General features: G+C 36.2%; 1 protein-coding gene across 7 annotated transcripts in view; it reads left to right on the top strand.

Moving 5' to 3' along the window:
• Positions 1-13,184, top strand: part of CHD7 (chromodomain helicase DNA binding protein 7) — a 200,897-nt gene extending 187,713 nt beyond the window's left edge. For 6 of the 7 annotated variants that reach the window (XM_081952139.1, XM_081952138.1, XM_081952135.1 and 3 more), the window contains 13 exons: positions 562-691; positions 993-1,065; positions 1,220-1,271; positions 1,626-1,854; positions 1,985-2,193; positions 3,106-3,810; positions 4,608-4,765; positions 6,425-6,656; positions 7,042-7,481; positions 8,194-8,415; positions 8,763-8,903; positions 9,365-9,469; positions 10,395-13,183. In XM_081952139.1, coding sequence (XP_081808265.1) covers positions 562-691; positions 993-1,065; positions 1,220-1,271; positions 1,626-1,854; positions 1,985-2,193; positions 3,106-3,810; positions 4,608-4,765; positions 6,425-6,656; positions 7,042-7,481; positions 8,194-8,415; positions 8,763-8,903; positions 9,365-9,469; positions 10,395-11,339 — 3,641 coding nt within the window. In that variant the 3' untranslated portion in view covers positions 11,340-13,183. Of the gene's footprint in view, positions 1-561; positions 692-992; positions 1,066-1,219; positions 1,272-1,625; positions 1,855-1,984; positions 2,194-3,105; positions 3,811-4,607; positions 4,766-6,424; positions 6,657-7,041; positions 7,482-8,193; positions 8,416-8,762; positions 8,904-9,364; positions 9,470-10,394 lie in introns of all 7 variants that reach the window. The other variant, XM_081952140.1, reaches the window with a different exon arrangement.
• The last annotated feature ends 13,587 nt before the right edge of the window (positions 13,185-26,771 follow it).

Consider the following 26,771-nt stretch of genomic DNA (forward strand, 5'->3'; position numbering starts at 1 on the left):
GCGGTTAAGGAGAGTGTGTTGTGAAATAAATCCTAATTGAATTGTGCTGCTCTACCTATATACAGGAGTTCTGTTGTGGGCTCAACTGAGGCAAATCTAGCCTAAAAACCACGTTGATGCCACGCACTGTTGGGATCTGCCGTTTTCCATCTAGTCAATGTGGTCAGTAAGAAAAAAAAACAGCAGTCTGAAAGCTATGATGGGATCAGTATCATATTACAGACAGGCGTCATCCTACATATTTCCCTATGTATGTATGTCCAGCATAATGCCCTGGTTTCAATGTGACCAGAACAACCAAAATAAGGTAGTTAGATTGCATGTAGAGGAAGAAGGGCAACTCATAAGCACTTTTCTCTAGGTGTCCAGTATAAATATTTACCATATTCCTCTTTCTCTTCTATCACTTATTCACACATTTTTCGGGATCTTCATTGACCGTATCACTGCTTGAAGGGATTTTTACAATAAGGTTTTCTTAGTTTATGATCAGTATAACAGTATAATCTGTAAGGATTCTTGTTGATAGATATTGGTCTTTTTATGTTTATCTGAATGCAGGCTATGAGAAGTACAATTCTATGAGAGCAGACTCTACTCTATGTTTTTTGGAAAGGGTTGGCATGCCTGATGCCAAGGCCATTGCTGCTGAGCAGAGAGGGACAGATCTATTAACAGATGGTGGCGATGGGTAAGCAGGACATGATAAAAAAATTAATAAACTTGTACTGTATTGTGTATGCTGGCCTGACTTCACCTATTGCATCACATTTGTGGATTCTCATACATAGGAAAGTTTCAAAATAATGTTTATATTGAGGAAAATAAAAATAATAGTCATTTTTATTGTAACAATAGGCGTTGCTGAGGAGGATTTCCTTTTGCTTCAGGATTCTTTTTTTTATTATTGTCTGTCATATGCTGCATAGGTAAGCACTGAAAAACGTTTTGATTTATTAGCTCTGATATTTTCTGGATTTTATTTCATTTAGAGGTGATTTTGATAGAGAAGATGAAGACCCAGAATATAAACCAACCAGAATTCTATTCAAGGATGAAATTGATGTAAGATGTAATAATTTATAATATTCATGCTTTATAAGTACGTTATTTTGAAATTGTGTGTTTTCCATGATTGTGTGTGTTGTGTATGTGTTCAAATTTAATTATTGTGCTTGCTTGAACACTATTATTCATTACATTTTCTTTTTTATCAAAGGAATTTGCAAACTCACCTTCTGACAAGGAAGAATCTCTAGAGCTCCATGCAGGTAATATTTTGGAAAAACTTGGTGATGAATGGAAGAAAAAAGAGGATAACACTAAAAATGTGATCCAATGTGTATTAAAGTTTGTAGTTCTGAAAACTACATTTCCAAGTCTATACAAAATCACACCAAGTGGATTGAGTATGAACATTACTCTTTGGGTCATTTGCCTTTGGAATACAGTTAAGAAAACTGTTCACGGTAGTAATTCAAAGGCCTTTTCATGAAATTTCCTTTAACTCTGAGGGATTTATTATCACAAATGTTTTTGTTACCTGTTTTTATGATAATATTTTGTGAACTAGTATTTGTCTTTAATTATGAATACCTCTTATCTTCCTTGATAATATTCTCCAGGCAAGCACAGTGACAATAGTGCTGATTTTGGTCAACTCTACTGGCCAAGCACTTCAACCCTGACTACTCGTTTGCGCCGTCTCATTACTGCCTATCAACGTAGTTATAAAAGGCAACAAATGAGGCAAGAAGCACTAATGAAGACTGACCGGCGTCGACGGCGACCTCGTGAAGAAGTGAGAGCACTGGAAGCAGAAAGAGAAGCTATAATAACAGAAAAACGTCAAAAGTAAGTTTCCGTAAGCTTTCTTATGGAAATGAGTATTGCCTTGCAACATAAATTACAGTCTTTAGAATGCAAGCAGATATTCAGTTGGACTTTTGGAAATATCCTGATATACTAATCTCTTTGTTTTTAGGTGGACAAGAAGAGAGGAAGCAGATTTTTATCGTGTTGTATCTACTTTTGGAGTTATTTTTGACCCTATAAAGCAACAGTTTGATTGGAACCAGTTCAGAGCTTTTGCCAGACTTGATAAGAAATCTGATGAAAGTTTGGAGAAATACTTCAGTTGTTTTGTAGCTATGTGCAGGCGTGTGTGTCGAATGCCAGCCAAACCAGATGAAGGCAAGCCCATTGTTTTCCATAATACTAAAAGATACTTTAGATACTTTAAGATATTTAAGGATCCATGTTTATTTTCTCTTTTACCCTTTCCTTTTTTCCAGCAGTTGTGATCACACATGCTATAAGTTTGCAACTGTAGCATTCTAATTAAATAAAATTAGGGGAAAAAATATATTAAAGAGATATTTTAAAAAATGCAAGTAAAAACTGGCTTCAGATATTGAAGATTGAGCTTATTATAGGCACCCTTGTTCCTACTAGACTTAACCCTCAAAGGAGTGGGTGCATTCCTCTGTAGAACAGTTGTGACTAATAATAGACTCTTTAGGAGCTCTACTCCCTTCTCTGAACTATCACATAGACCTAGGGATTATCTATCTATTTACTATTTTTGTTAGATTTATATCCTGGCTTTCCTTTAGGAGCTTGAGGCAGAAACAATGTCATTCCTCTTCCAGGTTTTCCCCACAATATTCCTGTGAGATAGTTTGGGCTGAAAGAATGTATCTGATACAGAGCCACCCACTGCTAAGATTGCACTTGAACCTCTTCAGTGCTAGTCCAACATTTTGACCACTATGCTACACTATATTTCAGTAAAGGATAAAAATGAAAATACACAACAGCTGATTCTAACACTTCAGCAACTGAGCTGAGGCCTTTAAGATCCCAAGCCAAGTTTGAAACAATGAAGAGCAACTGAGATTCTCTTACATTTGCTTTAGTTTTGGGGGCAGGGTTGCTGATTGGGTTTATTTCAAGTTGGGAATTATTTGAAATCCAGTGATAATTTATATTATACAACTTTAAAAAAAACTATCTTCTTAAAATCAAATAGTATAGACTATTGCTTAATATGTAGTAATTTTAAAACTTTCCTAATTTCTATGTACTCCTTTTTTTTCCTTATAGAACCTCCTGATCTTTCTACTGTGATTGAGCCAATCACTGAAGAACGTGCTTCTAGAACTTTATATCGTATAGAACTCTTGAGAAAAGTCCGTGAGCAGGTTCTCCATCATCCACTATTGGCAGAGAGGCTAAAATTGTGTCAGCCAAGTTTGGATTTACCAGAATGGTGGGAGTGTGGCAAACACGATAAAGATTTATTGATTGGAGCTGCTAAACATGGAGTCAGCAGGACAGATTATCACATTCTAAATGATCCTGAACTTTCTTTTCTTGATTCTCATAAAAATTTTGCTCAAAATAGAGGTGGTGGTAATCTAACTACCATATCTCTATTAAATCCACTGGGTGTTTGCTGTGGTCAGTCAATGTCTATTGTCCCAACCTCACTAGTACAAGATGAAAAACTTACAGAACAAGCTGAGGTTAAAGGGGAAGGAGTTGAAAAAGTACCAGCCACAGAAAAGTCTGGCAATAAGGAGGAGGAGGAGGAGGAGGAAGAGGGAGCAGATGTTGCAGTAAAAAGTGATAAGGAGGAAGAAGAGGAGGAGGCTGAGGTTGAGGTTGCTCCTGTAAAATGTGAAATAAAAGATACAGAACTGATTACAGAAGTTGATCCTAAATCAATTTCCGAAAAAGGTTCGGAAGATGATGAAGAAGAAAAACTTGATGATGATGACAAGTCAGAAGAATCTTCACAACCTGAAGGTAATTGTAGATACAACCTGAACTAAGAATTATTTTGACTATTGACAGACCAGATCTTAGCAGTTCTTTCAGTAGACTTAAGATTCTCAAGTCTGATCTCACTCAAACTGTTTAAAGTACAGTACTAGGAATGCGCAAGCCTTTAGTATTTTCTTTTCAATAAACATTTTCACATTTATTTTTCTACCAAGGAATTTCTACATCTGTCTACAAATCCTTATGTGTTATATAATATTATGTACCATGTTCTTAAGGCACTTGCCAAGATTGTTTGACCTCATTATTGCTTTCTGAAACTAAGCACAGGCTTAATCATCAATATTGCTGTGCTGTTATAAAGAAAGATGATTAGGAATGGACAAGAGAACTTGAGAATAGAGTTTGATAGCTAATATTTTATTTGGTTCTAACAAATAAAGGGTAACATGTAAATGTTTTAGAAATAGCACTGTCATCTGTTATTTACTTTAAACTGCAATAAAATAGAATATAGAAGAACAAAATGATATAATTCAAGTAAATCAGAAATCATCCTAGAAAATTATTGTGATTTTACTAAATAAAATACCATAGATTTATAATTTTTACTAAAATATAATTTTTCTATGAGAATTTCTTGGAATTTTTTCTTCTAATTTCATCTCAAACATAAAAATGCATTTGTCCATTATGATGTACCGAAAAATTCCCAGTACTTTGTTCAATCAAAGATTTAACGATCGTATAAAATTTATTATACTATAAATAACTGTCCTATTTGGGGGAACTAATTTTTGGTGATTATTATTTCTCGACAGGAATGATTTCTCGGAATAAGAATTTTGATGAAGAAAGCAATGCATCCCTGAGTACTGCAAGGGATGAAACGCGTGATGGATTTTATATGGAAGATGGAGACCCATCCGTAGCCCAGCTGCTTCATGAAAGAACATTTGCTTTTTCTTTTTGGCCTAAGGTTTGTTCGGTATATAACATGATTAGGATTTGATTTCTGAAAAGTTATCAGTTCTGAATTACTTAATAGTGTATATCATAATTCAATTCTGTAAGCTATAGAGCAGATTCTCTTCAGGGGGATGAGAGGCACTCAAGAAGAATATGAAGTATTTACAGGTTTGGCTCTCAGCAGCTAAACATATCTGATTTTCTCAACTGAAGTGGATTCAATTAGAGGTATTCTAGCTTTTCTGCATAATAATAGAACAGGAAAATAAAGTGAAATTTCAGACTGAGACTTCCTTTTCCATTCCCTATCACCTAAGAGATATGTTCTAGGCCTGTTATTCAGAAACTAAGAACTTAAAATAAATATTATGGTATTTCCTAAATATTGTAATGTAGATGGGCTATATTTTTTTGTTTTTTTATAATCTTAAAAAGGATTATTAGACTATCTCATAGCTTTCACTTTTTAAAAAATACTCCTAAAATTTAGAATAGATAAAATTCTCATACTGAAATTGTATTAGCTTCATATACATCTCAGTTTCTGATTTCACTGGGTGCTAGAAAAAAATAAAGTAGTAAAAGTCTTAAGCTTCCTAATCACCATAACGGGGCCATCTGGATTAGGGGAAAATAACCTTGCCTATAATAGGCTTATTCCTGGGGAAAACAAGCAGCAGGCTACAGCTGCTGAAATCTGCTGGCAGCTTTTATTCTATTTTGTAGTTTACTGAAGATTAATCCTATCTGGTTATCAATTGATAATTTCCAAATATTAATTATTACTTTGGACAAATATTTGTGATTCAAAATACTGATAACTGTGTTTCCACAGAAAGTGGCTTAAAATTAATGTATTGCTAGTTTACAATAAACTTCAAAAAATAATGTAAATCAATTAATATAGTATGGTACAAATGAACAAATAACACCACTAGCAGAAAATGTAATATATTCATGTAAATAGCAGCACACAAAAACATAATTTTAGAGCATTCAGATTTTAAAAGCAAATATTATTAGCCAAGTAATTTAACTTTCTTCAGAAAAATCAGAAGGGCATTATGTAATTGCATATTTTGGAACTTAAAAGTTCCAAAATATGCAATTAAGATTCAAAGTAATTTCTATGCAGCAATGCTGCATTTTGTATTTGCTTTTATTTTGAGCATGCTGTAATTAAACTGTTTCAGTATACATGCTTGAGTGGAACTTGAAGTGATAATGGGTGTGGAATGAAAACTGACATTTATGGGATGTTCCTAGATTGGTAGCCTTTTCACAAAGTTAAACTTTATTAATAGTGACACTAATAAAGGGCCACTTCCTAGGACAGAATTACAGATGGTGTTGTCTCTGACCTACCTAAGACAAAGTTGTTGAGAGTAAAGATTATATTATTCATTATGTAGTAGTTGCACTATTACTTGTCAATTCGGCTTGAATTTTAAAACGTCTGAGTAATAGCAAACACTTAGGAAAAAATACTGCACATCCAATATTTTGTTTATTTTTATTACCAACAGCAATAATGTTTGTTCTTCATTTATGTGCATTCAGTTTAATTTCAGGGTGATTGAGAATACTTTTTAAATGCAGAATTTCAATTACTTTGGATCTAAAATTAGTAAATCTACAATAATGCAGATTTTGTATTTCCCTTTTGCAGGATCGAGTAATGATCAACCGATTAGACAGCATCTGTGAAGCAGTGCTGAAGGGAAAGTGGCCAGTAAATAGACGCCAGATGTTTGATTTCCAGGGGCTTATACCAGGGTATATGCCAGCAGCTGTGGACAATCCTCTACAGAAAAGAAGCTTTGCTGAACTCTCCATGGTTGGTCAGGCCAGCATCAGTGGCAGTGAAGATGTCTCTGTATCTCCTCAGTTATCTAAGGCATGTTTTGTTTAACAAAAGGAAAAGGCCAAAATAGCAGCAAAAAACACATATGGCAATTAAATTCCACTTTTGCCAGAAAAAATAAACAAAAATAAATAACATTTAGATTGAAAGTAGTTTTTATGACACATTTTTCATTAGGCAAAAATCATAATTAACTGGGGAGAGGGGGCGGTCTAGAAATCTAATAAATAAATAAATAAATAAATAAAATATCTAATGTTGGCCAGACCAAAAAATATTATTGATTGGGACAGTGCCATCATATTATGATTTTTCCATTTTTCAAAAATGGAAATGCAGTAAAAATTGAACACATTTCTTTTAAAAAAGCAATGGTTAAAGTCATTGCTCATAATGATATATGTTAATTTTTCATTAGGAAGATGTACTCAATTTATCAGTTCCACGTCAGCGGAGGAGGCGGAGGAGGAAGATTGAAATTGAGGCTGAAAGGGCAGCCAAGAGGAGAAATTTAATGGAAATGGTTGCCCAATTGCGAGAATCAAAGATTGTCTCTGAAAATGGGCAAGAAAAAATTGTAGACTTATCAAAAGCCTCACGGGAGGCAACAAGTTCTACCTCAACTTTTTCAGCTGTTCCTTCAAAGTTTCTGTTACCTACTGTTTCGACACCAGTGTCTGATGCCTTTAAAAGTCAAATGGAGCTGCTACAAGCAGGCCTTTCTCGCACACCCACAAGACATCTGCTAAATGGTTCCTTAATTGATGTCGAGCCACCCATGAAAAGGAGAAGAGGAAGAAGGAAAAACGTGGAAGGTCTTGATCTTTTATTTATAAGCGGCAAGCAAGCATCTCTAACAGCAGTAAGAAGATATTTCCATTACATTATTTTCTAAAAAAGAAAATGCAGCATAATTATCACAAACATAGGGCCCAACCTGTGGACCTTATGCAACTCTATAGCTGTTTCCAGAATATTTCATAATATATAAGATAAAATGTTTAACTTACTCCTGAAGCATTTGAGAGCTGATTATTTATTTTTTTATTTGGAGAAGATTAAAGATACATGTCTCTTCTTAATTCCCTTCAAAATGCAAAAGAAAAAAGAAAAAAAACATTCTGGCAGCAGCTATTCTAAAAATATCAGCAGTCATTTTTTCCTGAAGCCCTTGAAAACCCTCGGGGTGGTTTTTTGTTGTTGTTATTGTTGTTGTTTTTTGTTTGCTTTTTATTGGCACCCACTAGGAAATTGCCCATTCCTAATATTGGGATAGGGCATGTAATGAACATAGAAAATAAATCTGGAACCATAATGACTGCCTTTGTGTATTTTTTGCCATACGTGGAATCATAACATGTTTTTATTTGCCTCCATAGAACTGTACAGTATGTATAAGCAATGGTGAGATAGCTATGTACATCTATACATACAGTACTTAAAATAATTAATGTCATTTGTCATTATTGTTTAAAAGGCTAACAGTACTCCCTATTTAAATTAGGAATTGTATGCATCACTCCTGTTGAATTAGCATTATGTTGAAAGTTAATGGAATTTTGAACGTTCTGCAGGAAGATGCAGAAGTGACCAAAGTGTTTGATGAAGAAATGGAACCTCCTCCAGCAAGAAACATTCCATCTCCTGGGCAACTGGATCCTGATACTCATATTCCTGTCATTAATATGGAAGATGGGACCAGACTAGTGGGAGAAGATGCACCTAAAAACAAGGATTTAGTTGAATGGCTTAAATTGCATCCCATGTATACTCTTGATATGCCAAGTTATGTACCAGTAAGTGAATACTCTCCTTCTATTTTATTATTTTACCATTTTATTTATATGTGACAAAGTTCCTAGGATATTTTAAAAAAAACTTTACAATATGTAAAATAAGCAAAGTACTTGTAAATATTGAAAGTGTCAAAACAAATTGTGGTCTCTGACCTATTTGAAAAGCTTAAGCTTGGATCATTGTTTTGGATATATTATGCATTTGAAAAGTCTTAGCTTTAAAATATTACTGTTAAACATGTAATAGTCTTAATGCTATTGTTAATGTTTATATGTAAACTGTACATATATTTTTATAAATTAAGCATTCATGTCTAGGAAATAATTGCCCTTTTTCTTTTCTTTAGAAGAGTGCAGATGTGCTGTTTTCCCCATTTCAGAAACCGAAGCAAAAACGGCACAGGTGTCGAAATCCTAATAAATTGGATATTAACACCTTAACTGGAGAAGAGAGGGTTCCTGTTGTAAATAAACGGAATGGGAAGAAGGTAATGCACTGACTAATTTCCTCTATGACTACCTATTGTTTCATTTAATTTTCTGGTAATTTTCAGGCTTTTATATTACTTTTCTATAAAACGGCATCCTTCTGTCATCTCAAACATTCTGTATCATCTTGTTTGAAATATCAGTGTTGAATCAAAAATCTCCTTCATTGGAGATTTTTCTGGAGGAGGCCAGATATTTTCTAGTTTGACTTTTATTTCTCTTAGTTTTTCACATCATGGGCTAGGAGAAATCTTGATTCTATTAACATTTTGGATTTTAAGTTGCAATATTCTTAAGCTATTTGACATTTTTTGTACTTTATTATGATTAATAAGTCATTTGTCATATTCAGATTATCAGTGACAGTATGTACAAATAAATGATAGGCTACTTTTGTTAAATTGCATTCATTATGAAATAGAGATCTCTTCTTTAATTAAAATTTAATATATATTACTAGATGGGTGGTGCTATGGCCCCACCAATGAAAGACTTGCCAAGATGGCTGGAAGAAAATCCAGAATTTGCTGTTGCTCCAGATTGGACTGACATTGTTAAGCAGTCTGTAAGTAATAGTTTTTTTTTAATTACACAGTCAGATTTACTTATTTATTCAATCTAATTCAATTTTGGTGTTGTCAAACTCCAAAATTACTTTAGGCCTCTCACAATATTAAAATATTGTGGCACAGTTTAAATGAGGGAACCCAGACTGAACCTAATCTGTCAATTTTTACCACCTGCAAAAATTGCAGGAGACAGGCAGTTCCTCAAATAAGTGGGCTCCATGCCTTTTAAGTGAGAACCAGCACTTTGAAATGCACCCAGAAGTATATTGGGTAAGCAGTACAGCTTGTTAAACAGGTCAGCATACCACTACTTAGATTGCTGCACTGTGGACCAAGTGCAGCTTCTGAGTGCATTGGTGAAAAAGACATGTGAGACAGTGGAATCAAGACAGCATAAGTACTGTATGTGTGCTTCATGTAACTTTACCATCTCTTTTTCTTTTCTATGACTTATTCATTGGTAAGCCTATTCACAGGTAAAAAACACAGCACCATATTTGGATCCTGTGTAGTTTTTTCAGTTACACTGTTGATATTTAGCAATATCATATTTTGGAGTAAAAGAAAACCAGAAGATGTATATAATGCTTTTGCAATGCTTCACACATCTATTTTATCTCTTCATATCCCCAATTGAAAAGAATCAGTCATGCTCTTTGGACATTACATCTTGCTTCTCTTACAATTGTCTTCCTTGGATTTAATCTGATGTTAAAAACCTAGCTTATTATAGTTAAAGGGATAACCTTTATAACTCATAGATTTAAGATCAAAGAGGGACAAATAAAATGAATAAATATACCCTTGTGAATACAATTGTGAATCATATAAGCATCATGATGTAAAATGCTCAGTATACAGGCATCATTATAAATGAAAGCATAATTGCATGCTTGTGCTCTTTTTTTTCCTGCTATCTAGGGTTTTGTTCCAGAATCCATGTTTGACCGTCTTCTCACAGGTCCCGTGGTGCGGGAAGAGGGTGCAAGCAGAAGAGGGAGAAGGCCAAAAAGTGAAATTGCCAAAGCAGCTGCAGCTGCTGCTGCTGTAGCTTCAACATCGGGAATTAACCCACTGATAATGAACAGTCTGTTCGCTGGAATGGATCTTGCAAGCCTTCAGAATTTACAAAATCTACAATCTCTCCAGCTTGCAGGTCTCATGGGCTTCTCTCCAGGACTGGCGACAGCTGCTGCTGCTGCTGGAGGTGATTCTAAAAATCCAGCTGCTATTCTGCCTCTGATGTTGCCAGGTATGGCAGGATTGCCCAATATGTTTGGACTAGGTGGATTGTTGAATAACCCAATAACAGCTGCTTCTGGAAACACCACTATGGCTTCCAGTCAAGGAGAAAGTGAAGATGGCACTTCAAACGAAGAAGAAAAGAAGAACGAGAATGAAGAGGAGAACAAAGACTCTGAGAAAAGCACAGACATTGTTTCAGCTACTGACTCTGCAAATGGATCTGTTGGTGCAACTGCTGCTATGGCCTCTGCTACCACCACAAGCAACACTGGATTGCCTGCCAACCCTCTAACCTTCAATCCTTTCCTTCTGTCAACGATGGCCCCTGGTCTGTTTTACCCTTCTATGTTTCTACCTCCGGGATTGGGAGGATTGACACTACCTGGTTTCCCAGCTTTAGCGGGACTTCAGAATGCGGTGGGCTCCAGTGAAGTGAAGGTTACAGATAAAACCGAAGAAGCTGCCTTTAAAGATGAAGAAAATCTAGAGGGCAGTGATGCAGAGGAGAGCCTTGATAAAACTGCAGATTCCTCTGCTTTAGAAGATGAAATAGCACAGGGTGAAGAATTAGACTCACTTGATGGGGGGGATGAAATAGAAAACAATGAAAATGATGAATAAGCAGTACAAGTTACTGTTCAAGTGTTTTAAACTTTTGACAAGTGGTAGTCCTACTGTTTACACTCACAGTTAATGTCCATACTTAGTTTTATAAGCTGTTCTGTAACATAGTGTAGCAAACAAAAAGTCATGTTATACAGATGAGTCGAAAGGTATCTTGGTCATTAAGTATTGTGCAGTGCATTATTTATTATCCCTAGAAGAGATGAAATGGAGAGGTGACCTTATCCTTTTAAGGAAATTGATATAATGCTCTGCTTTTTTTTTCCTTTTGGTACCATTGGTATTATAAAGCAGCAACTTGTAATAGAGTGGCACTAAATAGAAGGAAGTGCTGCTGAAAGGAAGTATGAAGTTATATATTTAATTATTAATTTTTAATTTTTTGCTGTGAAGGTCAAGATAAATTTTAACATGCATATCATTCGTACATATCATTTTGACTGTATGGAAGTTCACCCGTGCACATAAGTGCACATGCACACCCATACATATACACACACATTCTCTGACAATCTCCATGATAGTGTGAATGTCTCTCTGTCTTGAGACACAGCAATAATAAGGCAGCTGTTGAATGTGAAGAGTACCTTTTGGAAATTACCCATTGAAAAGGTTCTTGCAGGATAAAACTACAGTTAAATCGTCTCGTGATTTTGTAATGCACTGGTAAAACAATTTTTTTAAAAAAATCAGGTACCTTTTTAAATTAAAGGACTTTGTTACTTTAGCCACAAAGCTAAACAGATTACCTCAACTCTAAAGTAGCCTTGAAGTTTACAGACATGACTTTGTAAATGTATTTGTTTTTCTTTTTTGTGTGTGTGATGTCTTTTTATCCCCCCCTCCCCCACCTTGGAAATTGCTATCATGTAAGATAAGATGTAAATTGCTGCCAACTGTAGTAATGATGCTTTTAATAAAAGTGACTCATGATATGTAAGGTGTAATTCCTAGAATATAGTGATCACAACTGATTCATGCTCAACAGAAACAAATATATCACTGCAGTCTTCCCCCTGTATCTTTCTTTACCAGCTTTTCTATCTCCAAATATACTGAATTAGTAGCCTGGGAAAAGACAAGGAAAAAAAGCATGAATTATACTCATATTGTTCAACCCTTACTGAAGCTTCAGAAAGATGCACAAAGACCTGCATTACGGCCTCAACATATTTTCAAATGTGTTCTGTGTGTGATAATGTGGTACATTAAAGAACAAAAGGGTAAAAGAAAAATGAGGCTTTGATAGGCATGATATCTAGGTCATTTATCCTTGGTTAATGGGTAGAAAAACACAATACTGTAGTTTGAGGAAGGAACATAAAGGCACTGTGGTGGGCTGTAGATTAATGTCTGTGATGCTAGAAAGCTCTGTCAAACATCCTACAGGAAACTAAAACTGACCCACTTTATAGAACACCTAAGCTGCTTCTGAAGTGCTGCTGGTTTGCACCTTTTTATGACCTTGGATAATGTACCTTTTGAGAGTTATGCCTTCACAGTGCTGTCACCAAAATGAGCATATAGCAACCCTGCCATGAAGTTAAAGAGGTAGGCATTTCATTTTGGAAAGAAGAAAGAGAATTCACCAGGATGCTCAGTTCCATTTGGATTAATCCTTTAGACTACTTGAGAATATTATAACAATTATCAGGAGAACAAAAAAATAATCATTTGAGCTAGCTGTGTATATTTCTCTAGTTCTATTAATAGTTGCTAATACAGTTTAATGATACTATTTTTAAAAATATCCAATTCGGATAGAATTGAGTGTGGAGTGTGAAAGTGTTTGCCATAAACACTTACAAAATACAAAATAATGGCCAGCTAGTAACTAAATATTGTAACTGAAAGATATGCATTGCTTGAATTAGTCCAGATCAAAATGGCATGTTACCTCCATTTTAATAGATCAGACTAGCTAATAGAGGTCAGGATTTTTTCCTCCCTTTGTACATGCTATTGCACAGTCGACTGTATGTGTTATTTCCTGTCAAACTCACATACAGTATCTGTTATAAAAATCTAGAAACCAACAGAGGGGCCATCAATCTGATTGGGAGTGGCATACCTTGTACCTATTCATATCTGCCATAAATTTTCACTAATGGCTCGTTTTCAAAAACTATGGAGTTTTTGGTAAAAGTAACACTATAAAATATTATTTGTCTTTGCATAATTTAAAGGATTCTGTTTTATACTGGCAGAAAGTAATTTAAGGAAGGTTAATGATATCCCTGGGGAAAGGAGTTTTAATTGTCAAGAGCAAAGGCAATTAAAAAACAAGGGCACATGCACTATCTGTCTACAGAATGTTTTATTTCTGGCTACTGTGTCCATTTCTGAACTGTACAACTTGTCTTACAATGCCCTAAGTTGTCAGTATAAAATAGGTCTCTGCTTATTTTATTAATAAATAATATTTTTAAAAAACACACACCAAACTTCTGTGAGAAGACTTTTTTTATGTGGCAAGTACAAAGAGGCCATCCTTTCGGTTGTAAAATCAAGTAAAACTATAGCTACATGTTTAATGAAAAGAATGTTTTGGATCCATTGCAAAAAGATTTCATACAGAAAATTTATGATATATATTTTTGAACATACACATAATTTTCCATTTTTCCTTCTTGGACATGTGCATAGAGGAAGCAGTCTGGAGATCAGTTTCCTTACAGTGCTGTCTGCTAGTATGCAGTATCATAGATCACTTGCATAGACCAATACCAAATAAATCAGGGGAGTCAAACTCGCATTGTCACGACAGCGTCATGTGGCGTATCACAACTTTTTTCCCTTTTGCTAACCTGGGCGTATGCGTGGCTAGCACATCCCATGGGCTGCAAGTTTAACAGCCCTAAAATAGATAAATAGAAGGCAAACACCAAAAGTGCCTTACATACTACTGTACATATATTTGTATGGCAGGAGAGAGAAGCAATACTATTGAGCTCCACAGAACATCCTTTTACACACCCCATCTCCAAAAGTTACATCAATAATGTGTGTTGGCTTATTTGTTTGAAATCTAAGCAAAGAACAAAAGCAAAGCAAAGTAAGACTGGAATAATGTAGGTAGCATTCTAGCCTCTGGGTATCCAATGGCTCAATTCACCTATCAGCTGTTGATTAATAAAAACTGGCCATGTGGATGAGTAGGTCTTTAGCAGAAGTGTAAGAATTTTGAGAGAAGGGGAAAACAAGATACAGTAGTTTTTCTGGCATTGCTTTATCTCTTACGTTTATTTAGCAATTAAAGCAACATCTTGTGGTAGAAAGGTTTAATTATGAAAAAAGCTGTTTCAGAATTGCTGATTCTGAAGTTTGATATGCAGTTTTGGCATAGAACGACCAGAAATCGAACGGAAATCCATCCCTGTAGCATAATTAAACTTAACAATATATGCCAATATTTACTTAATAAAATTATAGTATCTAATCTGCCAATTGACTTTAAATAATTTCCAGATGATAATTGGAATCATTTTTAATAAAGAAGCTATGCAACCAAAATGGATTAGCTATCAATATGGAGGTACAAATCTGTATAATTGGCATAGATTATTACAGTACTTGAAATTTCATTACAAATTTGGTTTCTTATGTATAAGAATTTGGGCAGAAGTATTTTTTAATAAAGGAAGTATATTACTATATATACAGTATATGTGATAGTGCTGCCTGTAGCTGTCACCTATCAGCGGTTCATGCTTTACAAAATCATATTTTGGTATTGAATATAGGGATGGCAGTGTGCATGTGTGAAAATAATCATATTTTATCTTAGTACTGACTACTGTGTATATTATATGTACTAAGGAAGAAAATACCAAATTATTTGTACGAAATCTCTTCTGATACTTTTTTTTCTTAAAAAAAACGAGGGGAAGGGTAGAGTTTGGATAGGAACAGTTCTCAGAGATAAATTGTTTAACCAATTGCCTTGAATCATTTTTTTCTCATGAAAATCACCCTACTGATCAATTAACATTACAGAATATGCTCACAAATGAAATGTATCGCTATGAAAACTTCTTTCTGTACTATATTAACATAATTTGGAAATACTGGTAGTGGATTCTGTTTTTATTCAAACAGTGATATTTATTATTTTAGAAAATGCAAAGAATTGCTGAAGTTTAGCTATGATTCTGCATTTGAGGTTCTGTAATTATTAAAATGGTTTAACTGAATCAGGAACAAGATTACTGGCCAGCATTCTTTGCCTCTCTCAATCATAAATTGAAGCCCAAATAAATGCATGGTTGTTTTAGTAGCATGTCCCACTGGCTGCATTCACAAAGTACATTTACCTGTAACTGATTAGCTTCATTTTGCGATTTGTTGAATACATTGAACCATGAATTATCTAAATGAGTTTGGATACACATAATGCTAAGCCACACACACACACACAACCTAAGCATTTTAGCATTAGTGAAGCTTGTTGAGTTGTTCAAATGCATCTACTTTGTCTTCCTTACTTGATTAAGTTGTGTAAACATGCCCAATTAAATTAAATATTTTTCATCTTAGTTTAGTTTCACAACTGTAAAGGCACCCATAATTTTGCTATTGCCCAAGTAATGTAATGGATTTTTCATTTTCTTGACTCTTTGCAACGTTGGAGATTTAAGGCAATAGAACTTCCCGGTTCTTATTCTCCTGAACCTATTTTTTATGTCTTTTGTGTTTTCTGCTTTTTTAATTTTATTTTTGGAGGTGTGGGTATGGGGATTGGACCACTGAAGAAAACTTGCAAAACTTACCAGATGGTGCTCCAGAGTGGCTTTACTATTACTAAACAGTTAATGCATAACAACAGTCACAATGTGAAAAAGAAAATGAAGAATCCCTGCTCCAAAATGAAGCCTTTTCTGATACTGGAAACAAAAAGCGCACTCAGCTTTATTGATGTAGTGATGTGTTTGTGTTAGTGGCCGCTTGAGCTGAACACCAATTTACAGTGTGACCTTCAATGAACCAGCATTTTTCTTAAAGGCTGCCTGGAGAGCCATGACAGATTACATCAGCCTAATTCGTTTCCAGATACGTTCAGCTCTTTCAAACAAAGGAGAAGCCATGCACTACCTCCAAAGCTTTAAATGGTAAATTCACAACTGGACTTTCTGATGTAAGTGCCATTATTTCTCTCAGTTGATCAGTCTTCAACATTCTTCAAGAAAGCTGGCCATCTGCCAGTTGTGTATGGAGAATGGAGACTTCAGGCAAGATGAATGCAGAGGTCACTACAAATGCCTATGTTTATACACAAGTGTGCTGACCTACATTTATGTTTCAAATGTATGTTTTGGCATTCCTAACTATTTTAGAGATGCTTAAAATGAATTTTAAATGCAAAATATGCCATTTTACTTTATATACTGTATAAAGTATTTTAAATTTTAAAATAAAAAAATATGCAGCATATAAAAAATGAAAACAAAGGCATGGGCCAGGAATGGAGAATTCTATGGCCTCATACAACTTAACCAAATACTAGAATTGAGTGCATTAAAAACATTCAAATGCTTAGACAAATAAAATCATTTTTGTTTTGGTTCCTGAAAATAATAAAGCAGATGCCAGTTGTGCTGCCCTTGGAGGTCACCCTTGTGAAGCCTTTCTAGCAGCTACCTGTTGGACCTCAGCATGATGGAAACCTGCAGCAAAGGATCTGATGACAACCTTACAGCATTTGTACGAATATAGACACAAGTATTTTCTCACAGACTGATTCAAAGCAGTGAAAACTTGCTAGCACTTTATATTGGGATCAGAAATTACTTGTGCTGCAATGAAGACAGCGTACAACTGATATAAGATGTTCCTAACCTAGGTGTTTTCTAATCATATTTTATAATACCTGAAGTTTCCAGTTTGTCTTCAAGAATATCTATGAAAAATATAACAACACATACAGTATCATTTGATGTACAGAAGACTATAACTGTGACAATTCTTAAATTTCTTTGTAGTTAGAATTAAAATCTGGTTGGTTATGTTTCCTGAGTACTTCCTTTTGTAAAATATCTTTCATGAATTGACACTGGACCCTACTGTCCCTTCTTTGCATTACCTCTATAGTGTTACCAATTTTAAAACTGGAATAAATGTTAAATCAGATAATTTCTTTGGTAATAAATAAATTACAGTTTAAAAAATACATGTGAAAACAATTCACAGCCAACCAGGAGAGCATGACTCCAACTATAAACCACCTACAATAGAAGAGGGCATCATAATTACCCTGTCTGCAAGGTCTGGCAGAATAGACAGGTCTTCAAATATTTCTGAAACAACATAGAAAAAGGTATCTTTGTGATTCTCTGGAGATACATCATTCTACTGGACAGGTGCTATAACAGTTGGAAGTCTTAACTTCCTCATTTTAGGACCAATGTTTTTACAGCTTTTCATGTCATTTTGAGAGTGCTGGCCACTGTTTAATTGTGAGTGTCCTTTAATTGTCTGAAACACATGGACATACAATCTTCCTTCTGGAAACTCTCCAGCTGAAAGTAACAACAGATTTGCAATTTATGGTCTCTTGTTTGGATGACAACTGAGTGCTTGCTGTGTATTTATATACCATCAAGAAGACTATATTGAACAACAGAGAAAAGAACTAAATTTGCAGTTACTATTTTCTTCCTAGCGTTATTCCTGCACTATGGCAGCGTCCACTTGTCGGCAAAACCCTCTTCATTTGGGTTGAACCAGGGCACTTTCAGGGGTGACCCCCAAGTATTTCATAGGTGGATGGATCACATCAAGGTGGAGAGTTAACAAGTTTATTACTATAAAACTCCACAATGCAATACAGCTAGAAATAGGTAACAGGTAATCTGTATGTTGGACTTCTTGGTTTTAAAATATAAGACCCTCTTAGTTGTTGGCTCAATGGTATTCTTTGCTCTTTGTAGCTTTTTAGTGAAAAGCACAATTCATCTTCACCAACCATTCCTCCATTGAGGGTATTTCGAAGCCTTTTTATTTTTGCAAATACTGTATAGTACTTTTGTAGCAATAATGCAATGTGAAAATAATCTGCCATGGCTCTTTACTAATTAATCCCAACCAAAGGGGGAGGGGAGAGGAATCTAGTTTCAACTGAATGTGAAAATGACCATGTGAAGTTCCCAGAAGATGATCTAAGTAATTTACGAGCCTCGAGACAAAATTCAAAAGAAATCCATTCATTTATTAGGATCAACATTCTGGTGTGTGCTCCTGCGGAGCCAAAACTAATTTACACTTAATGGCATCTGAACTTTACCCCTGTGTCCTCTCCCCTCTGCCTGAAGTCATTAATCACATTCGCCAACAAGATGCTACTGTAGGTATGGACATGCACAGCTGTTAAGAATATGAGACCTGGCTTTAGCCAAAAGTATGCATGGAATTTTCCTCCCTTCTCTATGCCACTTGATAGTAGTCATGGCAACCCTTTACAAGTTGACATCTGGCTCCCCTCACTTCCTGAAAGCGACCTGTGTAAAACAAAGCAATTTGAGTACAGGTGTACAACTTAGGGATGCATTCCTCCCCCTGGCTTGCCTGGATTTTCTGCATGGAATTTTGCTATAAGGTGATCAGCCTGGGTATTCCTACTTTTTACCCAAGAAGCTTCTGATAAGGGGTAGTCCTTCCACTTGATTAAGTATTGGAGTTGTCTCCTGTGCCACCTCGAATCAAGGACTCATTGAACTTCATAATGGGTTTCACCCCCTATGACCACAGGTCCCAGGGGCTCCCGGGGTAGTGGCCTCAGAGTGGATCTGATAATGGGTTTTAAGAGGCTACTATGAAACGCCGGGTGTATCTTCCCCAGCAATCGAGGCAGTTTCAATTGCACTGTGACTGGGTTGATGATCTTTACTATGGGGAATGGTCCCATAAACTTTGGCCCCAGTTTCTTGCTAAGCAGTTTTAATTTCAAATATTTGGTGGACTCTCCCACCTGGAATGGCCGTTGCGGAGCCTGGTGTTTATCTGCCTGTTTCTTATATAGGTTTGTTCCACTTTAGCCAGTGCTTTTTTGACATTTTCCCAGGTTGCTTTCAGCATCGACATCCAATCAGTCAAGCCGACTGAGGAGGGGATCCTTTGGATACTCAGGCATTGTGACAAAGTCCAGACCTCAGCAAAAGATAAAAGGTCTGCCCAATTGAATTGCTGATAGTTCACGTAGCACCTCAGGTACTGCTCTACCATGGTGTTCAGTCTCTCTGCTGCCCCATTGGTGCTCAGATGAAAAGCTGAACTCAGACCCTGAGATAACCCAATGGACTGCAGGAACTCCCTCCAGAACTTAGCTGTGAACTGGATCCCTCTGTCTGAAATAATTCTTCGAGGTACTCCATGCAGTCGGTAGATATGCTTCACGAACAGTTTAGCCAGCTTGTGAGCTGAGGGTAGTCCGCTGCATGGTATGAAGCGTGCCTGTTTGGAGAACAGGTCTATTACAGTCCAAATCACTGTGTTTCCCCCACTTTTCGGCAACTCTACTATAAAGTCCATTGCGATCTCCTCCCATGGCCTCGTTGGCTCTGCTACTATTTGCAGCAGTCCAGGGGGAGGGGGGGTTTCTCGGTCGTCTCTTCATTGTGACGCAGATGGTGCAACTTTTCACGTAACTATCCACATCTTTCTTTATGCCAGGCCACCAGAATTGCCTTCGGGCAGACCAAGTTGACAGACCAAGTTGTCCACATTTTCAACATAAATTTGAAGTACTTTTATACATTGTAGACACTTTTTTTGAGTCATACATGATTTTATAGAAGTGCTTTTTAAGTTATAACATGTCAATTGCTATCCTTTTAATTGCATATTTTTCACTGTACCATCAATGTCCTATGTCCCAAGTACTTAGATTATTTTATCATCACTCTTTCACTTCTTCTGTTTCAAATTTTAATAAAAGTTTTACATTTTAGCAACTACATGTTCATCCATTAAACATTGTTCAACTTTAAATTCTGTCTTCCAATGCTCAAATCCAAATGTTCTATTATCTACCTTCAATGTTTCTCGAACTGTGCATATGAAATCACTGAAAACTAAATCCCTTCTTGGCAAAGCATTATTACAGAAATTCTTCCCAATGATGTCAATTGTAATTTGTCCCATTTTAATATATTCTTAATTTCATTCCATGACTTAACATAACTATTCTGGTATAATGTACAGTTTATATTTGTCATAATAATATAGTATTATTTCACTTTTTCTCAATCTCATACTAGATTAAAACAGTAGACTTCTTTCTCTGCCATCCATTGGACTAATATGAAATCCTTCCTATAAAATATCCTTACTCCAAATAAATTGGGGCATTTTCCCTAGACAATTCTGTCAAATTAGAAGGATGTTCTGGTTTCTATGAATGGCACCAGCTGTTCTTTCACTCCTCTGCCCACCTTCCTGGCAATGTTTCTTTTTATCTTTTAAAAATTCAGTGCAAACAAATCCAGAAGGGAAAACTTTCCTCAAGCTTTAATTTGCAAGCTTTTCTTCGCTTTCTTTTTTTAATACCGAATAAAAATGTGCACAAGTGACCCTAAGTGCATGATATGCTTAATGGGACAGGCAGTGAAAGGAGAATCTGCTGTTAATTAAATTGTTGCATATTATGTATTTATTCCTAAATAAAAATATTCAAAAATACAAATGCTAATTAAATTAAATTAAATTAAAAATAAATAAATATATTTATTCAGAAATATGACTCAAGAAGGCAGCAAAACATAGAATCAGATTAAAGTAAAAAAATAAAAATCCAACATAATGCCAATTACCAAAACTATCTAATTCAGCCCATTAGAACTAAATAAAGTAAACATGGCTTAGGTGTCTATTTAGGGCCAATGAACAGATGAGTTCCCAGGCAAGTCATTCCAGGGTGTGGACAACCAGACAGGAAAGTCACAAGCTGTCAAACATGTAGGACAGATACTCTAAATATTCCATTCCTAAGGAACCTAGTTGAAGATACAGTAAGCATCTATGGACCAGGCCATGAAGGGCTTCAAAAGTAATAACAAACAGGTAGATTGGGATCAGGGTGCAAATTGGCAGCCAGCTAGCAGCTAAGCACTAATGTGAAATTGCTACTGTAAGCCTGTTTCTCCCATTTTTCCCAGTTAGCAGACAGATCATCACATTCTGAATCAATTGTAACTGTCTTCCAAAACATCAAATGTAGGTGCATTGTTAGTGTTAAATAAGGAGGTATTGATGACTTACTGTCAACAGTGACTCTTCTTCCAAAATGCCCTACAACTCGTACATAATTGGTGCAGACCTGGACAAAAGACTTTCTTACAATAACCATTGCTCATTGCTCTTGATGGAATTGCTCCCTGTGACCTCATCTAGAATAAAAGTTGAACCAGAGCTGAGCCAAAGCAATCGCCAAAGAAGAGCAATTTTACCTTGCAGAGAGTTAATCTGAGCTTATTTCAACCAATTTAGTTCTCACCGCTTCCAATGTTTGGATAGGACTTCAACAACATCTCTTGCCTGGTCTGAAGGCTGATAAACAATGGTGTATCCTCATCATATAGTTGAAACATACACCAAGCATACAGACAGATAACTGATGATACATTACTCCAAGTAGCTTCACAAAGGTGCTCAATAACCTGATGGAGAGAGCTGGGGTACATGATACTCCATGTTGGTTGCAATCAACTACTATTTCAAGACCTTTTTCACAATGATTATCAATAAATATTTCTATTTTATACCTATGTACTTGGTTCTTGGTTCCTGTGTGAAAAGCCTTGTAGTTGTCTCTGTTAAATGTCATTGTTATTTTTCAGCACATTTCTTAAGATATCAAGATAACTTTGAATGTTAGTTCTATGGAGTTCTTAGTTCCTCTCTGAGCTTCGTTATATGCTTGCAGACATTTCATTACCCAACTAGGCAAAATCGTCCCTTTTATCCCTATGAGTACCAAAAGAGCAGTGAAAACAGAATCTTCGGAAATGGATGGTGTTCTTCCACTCTCAGTTGACTACATGTTTGCAATGGTACCATATAGAGGAAAAAAAAGTGGGGGAAGCAAAGATCTACTTTAATGTCAAAGAAGATTGTGTGTAAAGGTGTCTATGCATGCATACATTTGAGAAGGAAAGGAAAGGAACACAGGGGATAGTGATGAGGGCACAATCCCTAAAGGAAAAGAAGGTACTCATAGATCACCATCTAGCAAGGATTACCTTCCCAGCATGGACAGAAAGAACAGGAAGCAATAGAATAACCAATCAGGTCTTGTGCTAGCCACAATTAAAACAAACACCACCCCAGCTGCATTGCCAATGTCCTGCAATCCAGATTGGAATTTTTTTTGGGGGGGGGGGGCTAGGCAGCAGCTGGGACCAGCACAAAAGACAAGCAGCTGCAGTGAGGAATTCTTTCTGGCAGAATACCAGAACACATGTAGCAGATTTCCTGATGAACTGGAGGGAGAAAGAAGTCCATCTTGTCATAGTAATGGGGCATTTCTTTCTTAAAACAATGATCATTCACATCTAATTATGAACTTGAGGAGCTATCACTTTCTAAACAAAGCTTTGGAAAATGTCCAGTAACAATTTCTATAGATTTGTGAGGCTTCCTTGATATTTTAAATAGAATAAAGTTACAACCGATGAGTTGCAGGCTGCCTCCAGCACCTCTTCTGTCACCTTGACAGACCACAAACACAAAATAAGAGTTGCCTCAGTAAATTGTTTGTCATCTACAACAGTGTGAGAACTGTAACAGCCAATATAGAGAAGAACTGTAAGGTTGATCACAAACCAGAATAAAGATATTTGATTTGATCTTAAAAACCTACTAGCAGTCAGAAGACATAGTAAAAATGTACTTTTGAAACAAATAACAGTCTTAACCATGGTTTCAACTGTGAAACCCAGCATCCTAAAACAAAATACATCCCAAAATGCTAGGAAATTCCTGGAAGCTTGGCATTCAGACAAATCAACATCAACAGGCACACAGTGATAAATAACATTTACACATTCAAGAGACAATAAAAAAGGCTTAAAAGGAACAAAAAGACCAGAAAGCTTCCTCACCAGCAATCAACACCCAGATAAACAGGGATTAACACCAAAATTAACAACAGACAAACAGTCTAGCAGTAAACAACAGCTTAATCAAGGAACTTTCAAGAAAAAAAACATCCCCACCAATGCTGCTATAAATAGCCCTATAAAAGCCCATCCTTTTCTAGCTCTAAAGATGTTACCTAGTTGGGTAATAAAAAGTGTGCAAGAAAACAAGCAAACTCAGATAATACTAAGGACTCTACACTGTGTAGTTGAAGAAAATGATAAAACCATGCCTGTACTTTATCAAGAAAATGAGCCAGATTGACAAGATAATAAAATTGACAATCTAATGTCAGGTTGGATGGCACTCAACATGCTAAAAAAGAGAACTTGACCTTTTAGAGTAGGAAAGGTTTTTAAGATGCAGCTAGATTAAAGCATCTGGACCTCTAGTTTCTAGTGTTGCTATGCAGGAGAAGAAATCCCAAAGCTGCAAAGAAAGAATTTTGGTGGAAACTTTAAAGGCTAAGAAGCATGAACAACAACAAAAAGATTAATACAGTGAGAAATTGATCAATTATACATTGACATCTTAAGCATCAGTGAATTAAAGTGGACTGGAATTGGAAACTCTCAGTCAAAAGATCATAATGTTTACTACAGAAGACACAAAAAAGAAGAAAACACTGCTTCATTGTCAGGAAGAATGGTACAAAGATAGTCCTTAGGTACAATGCAGTCAGTGACTAATGAACATTGACTAAACTTTTATGAATAACTTTTTAATATTACAAGTATCTAAGTGCATAATCCAGCATCTGATGTAGAAGAAGAGATAGATGAATTTATGGTCCTGTTCAATGGACAAAACCTGCAAGCAAGCAGGATTTGCTTCAGGTTGGAGACAAGAATGCAAAAAAATAGAAATAGTAAGGAAAAAAGTATTGTTTGCCTATATGGCCTAGAAACGAAAATTGAAACAGGAAAACGACTTATCAGTTAATTAATTAATTAATTATATTTCTAGCCCATTCTTCAAAATGACACAATAGCTATATCAGAAGTGAGTTCCTACTGGTTCGGACTGGTTTGGCTGAACAGTAGTGGTTTGGTGGCCTGGCTTGCTGGAACTGGCAGCAACCCAGGCCTGCCACATCCCCGAAGCAGTTCCACGGGCGGTGGCACCAGCGGTGGCACCATCTTGTTTTTTAGTTCTGCGCATGCACAGAAAAATTCTAATCGAATTGCACATGTGTGCACATGAGCGAACCGGCAGTAGTGCCTGCCGGAATCCATCCCTGAGCTATATGCATGATTATCAAATAATCATCACAGCAGACAGAAATCAAATTAAAATAAAGAAGTTTGTAAAGGGTGTTAGAAGAAATATCCATCTGGTTCAGTTCCAAGTTGGAAGACAGACACTGGAAACATGGAGGCGGATTAGAAAGGTGGTTTATTGATGAACAGGACCACATGGGTTTGAGGTCCTGTACAACTGACCACATGGAGTTGAGAGAGAGGGTTATTTATACCCTCTCTTGGGATTTGAACTTGAGCTTCCTGTTCCTGTTCAAGCTATTGGCTGCTCTAGGGGCCATAGCTAACCTTATAGCTTTTCTGAGTCAAGCTTGGTTGAAGCTTGCTGGGTGATGTAATGTCCAGGTGATTTTGTAGTGCAGTGAGCCTTGCTGCTAGATAATCCTATAATGTCCTGGAGATTCATGTCTTACTCCCATCAGCCTGGAGCTGGAGGTCTTTTGTTTTGTAGATAGGCTGGCCCAGTCCTTCTCAACGGCCACCAAATGCCGAGGGCAGGGAGCTGAAGCTCTGTGTTTCTGTCTCCCTTAAGACTTCTATTTCTCTTTTAGGGGAAATATAATATTCTGCCTTTCTAAATATTTCCTAAAATATTTCATTCTTCTAGGAGATGGGTGGATGCTAACTTTCTACAAGGGTTTCAGAATTTCATAAAAGTAGCTTTCTTTACCTTCTAGTACTGTGTTTCCCGAAAATAAGACAGGGTCTTATTTTCTTTTGACCCCCCCCCCTCCAAAAGCACTTGGCCTTATTTTTGTGGAGGTCTTATTATTTTTGAGGTGCAGGAGGCAGCGAGCGTGGTCACCTGATGGCTGCTGCTATGTTGCAATATTTTTGGGAGGGCTTATTTTCAGGGGAGGGCTTATTTTAGCATTTGTGCTCAAAAGCTGATTGCGCTTATTATACGGGGAGGTCTTATTTTCAGGGAAACAGGGTACCAACCGTTCAACCAAGATGATGGAGATCACTTTTATAAAATACTTCAAACCTTTTTAATGGAACTTTTACTGGAACTGTACTGTCACTGAGTTTTGGATTTGCTGATTGAAATGGATTTGTACAGGGGAAGAAGTGATATATGTAACATAATATTAAAGGGGGAAGAAAGATATCAAGTTTGTTTGTACCTGCTATAAACAAGACCGAAAGTCACTTTATTAAATGTCTTTTAATTTTTATCTTTTTACACAGGGGAGGAAAAAAAACCCAGAGTGTATTTTTGCTCTCCCTTTGAGAAAAAAAAAATATTACTGATGGAGATACTCCAGTCTCTCATTTCTTGGGGTGGGGAGGGGAAGCTGCACGTAAGGAGGCTGGCTGAAAAAGGTCCATTCTGTGATCCAAGCAGAAATCCAATCTTGAATTTCAGGAAGGAGCTTTTTCGGCAGGCATCCACAAACCAAGCAGGTGGTAGCAGTTTGTGACCTTCCCTGCTGTCTTTCCTGTTGACTTTCTGGGGGAAGCAGGCAGGAAAGATTGCAAATGGTGATCACATGATTGTGGAGCACTTGACAAGCCATTGTAAATGCAAACAGCCTGCCAAGTTCCCAGATCAAAATCATGTGACCATGGCTGTAAGTTTGGACACAAGTTGTAACTTTCTTCATTCACTGCTGTTCTAATTTCCAATGGTCAATGAACAAGGGTTGTAAATCAAAGACTACCGCTAACAAAAGTCACGGAGCACAGTGAAACAAATCTGATTAACAGGAAATAGAAAGAAGATCAACTAATGACAACCTGCCTTAGAAATGACAAGTAAAAGCCATGAAATGGTGGTAGTTAATTTTAAGATTAACTACCACTGATAGAGAAAAATAAAGAAATGAAAAGACAAGAAATGTTCCATTGAGCATTTTATATCAGAGCAATGAAGGCTATGGAAAAGATATTCAGATCCTATGATGTATCTATACCTACAATATCAGCAGCAGAGTTGTTGCAAGAAATTTTTGAACTTTGTTATTACAGAAGATACTTGAAAATACCAAGATAGCCAAGAAAACAAACAAATGAATCACTGAACAAAATGACCAAGAGT

The sequence above is a fragment of the Natrix helvetica genome (genome assembly GCF_964273705.1).
Source record: "Natrix helvetica genome assembly, chromosome: 4".
NCBI classification, from domain to species: Eukaryota; Metazoa; Chordata; class Lepidosauria; order Squamata; family Natricidae; genus Natrix; species Natrix helvetica.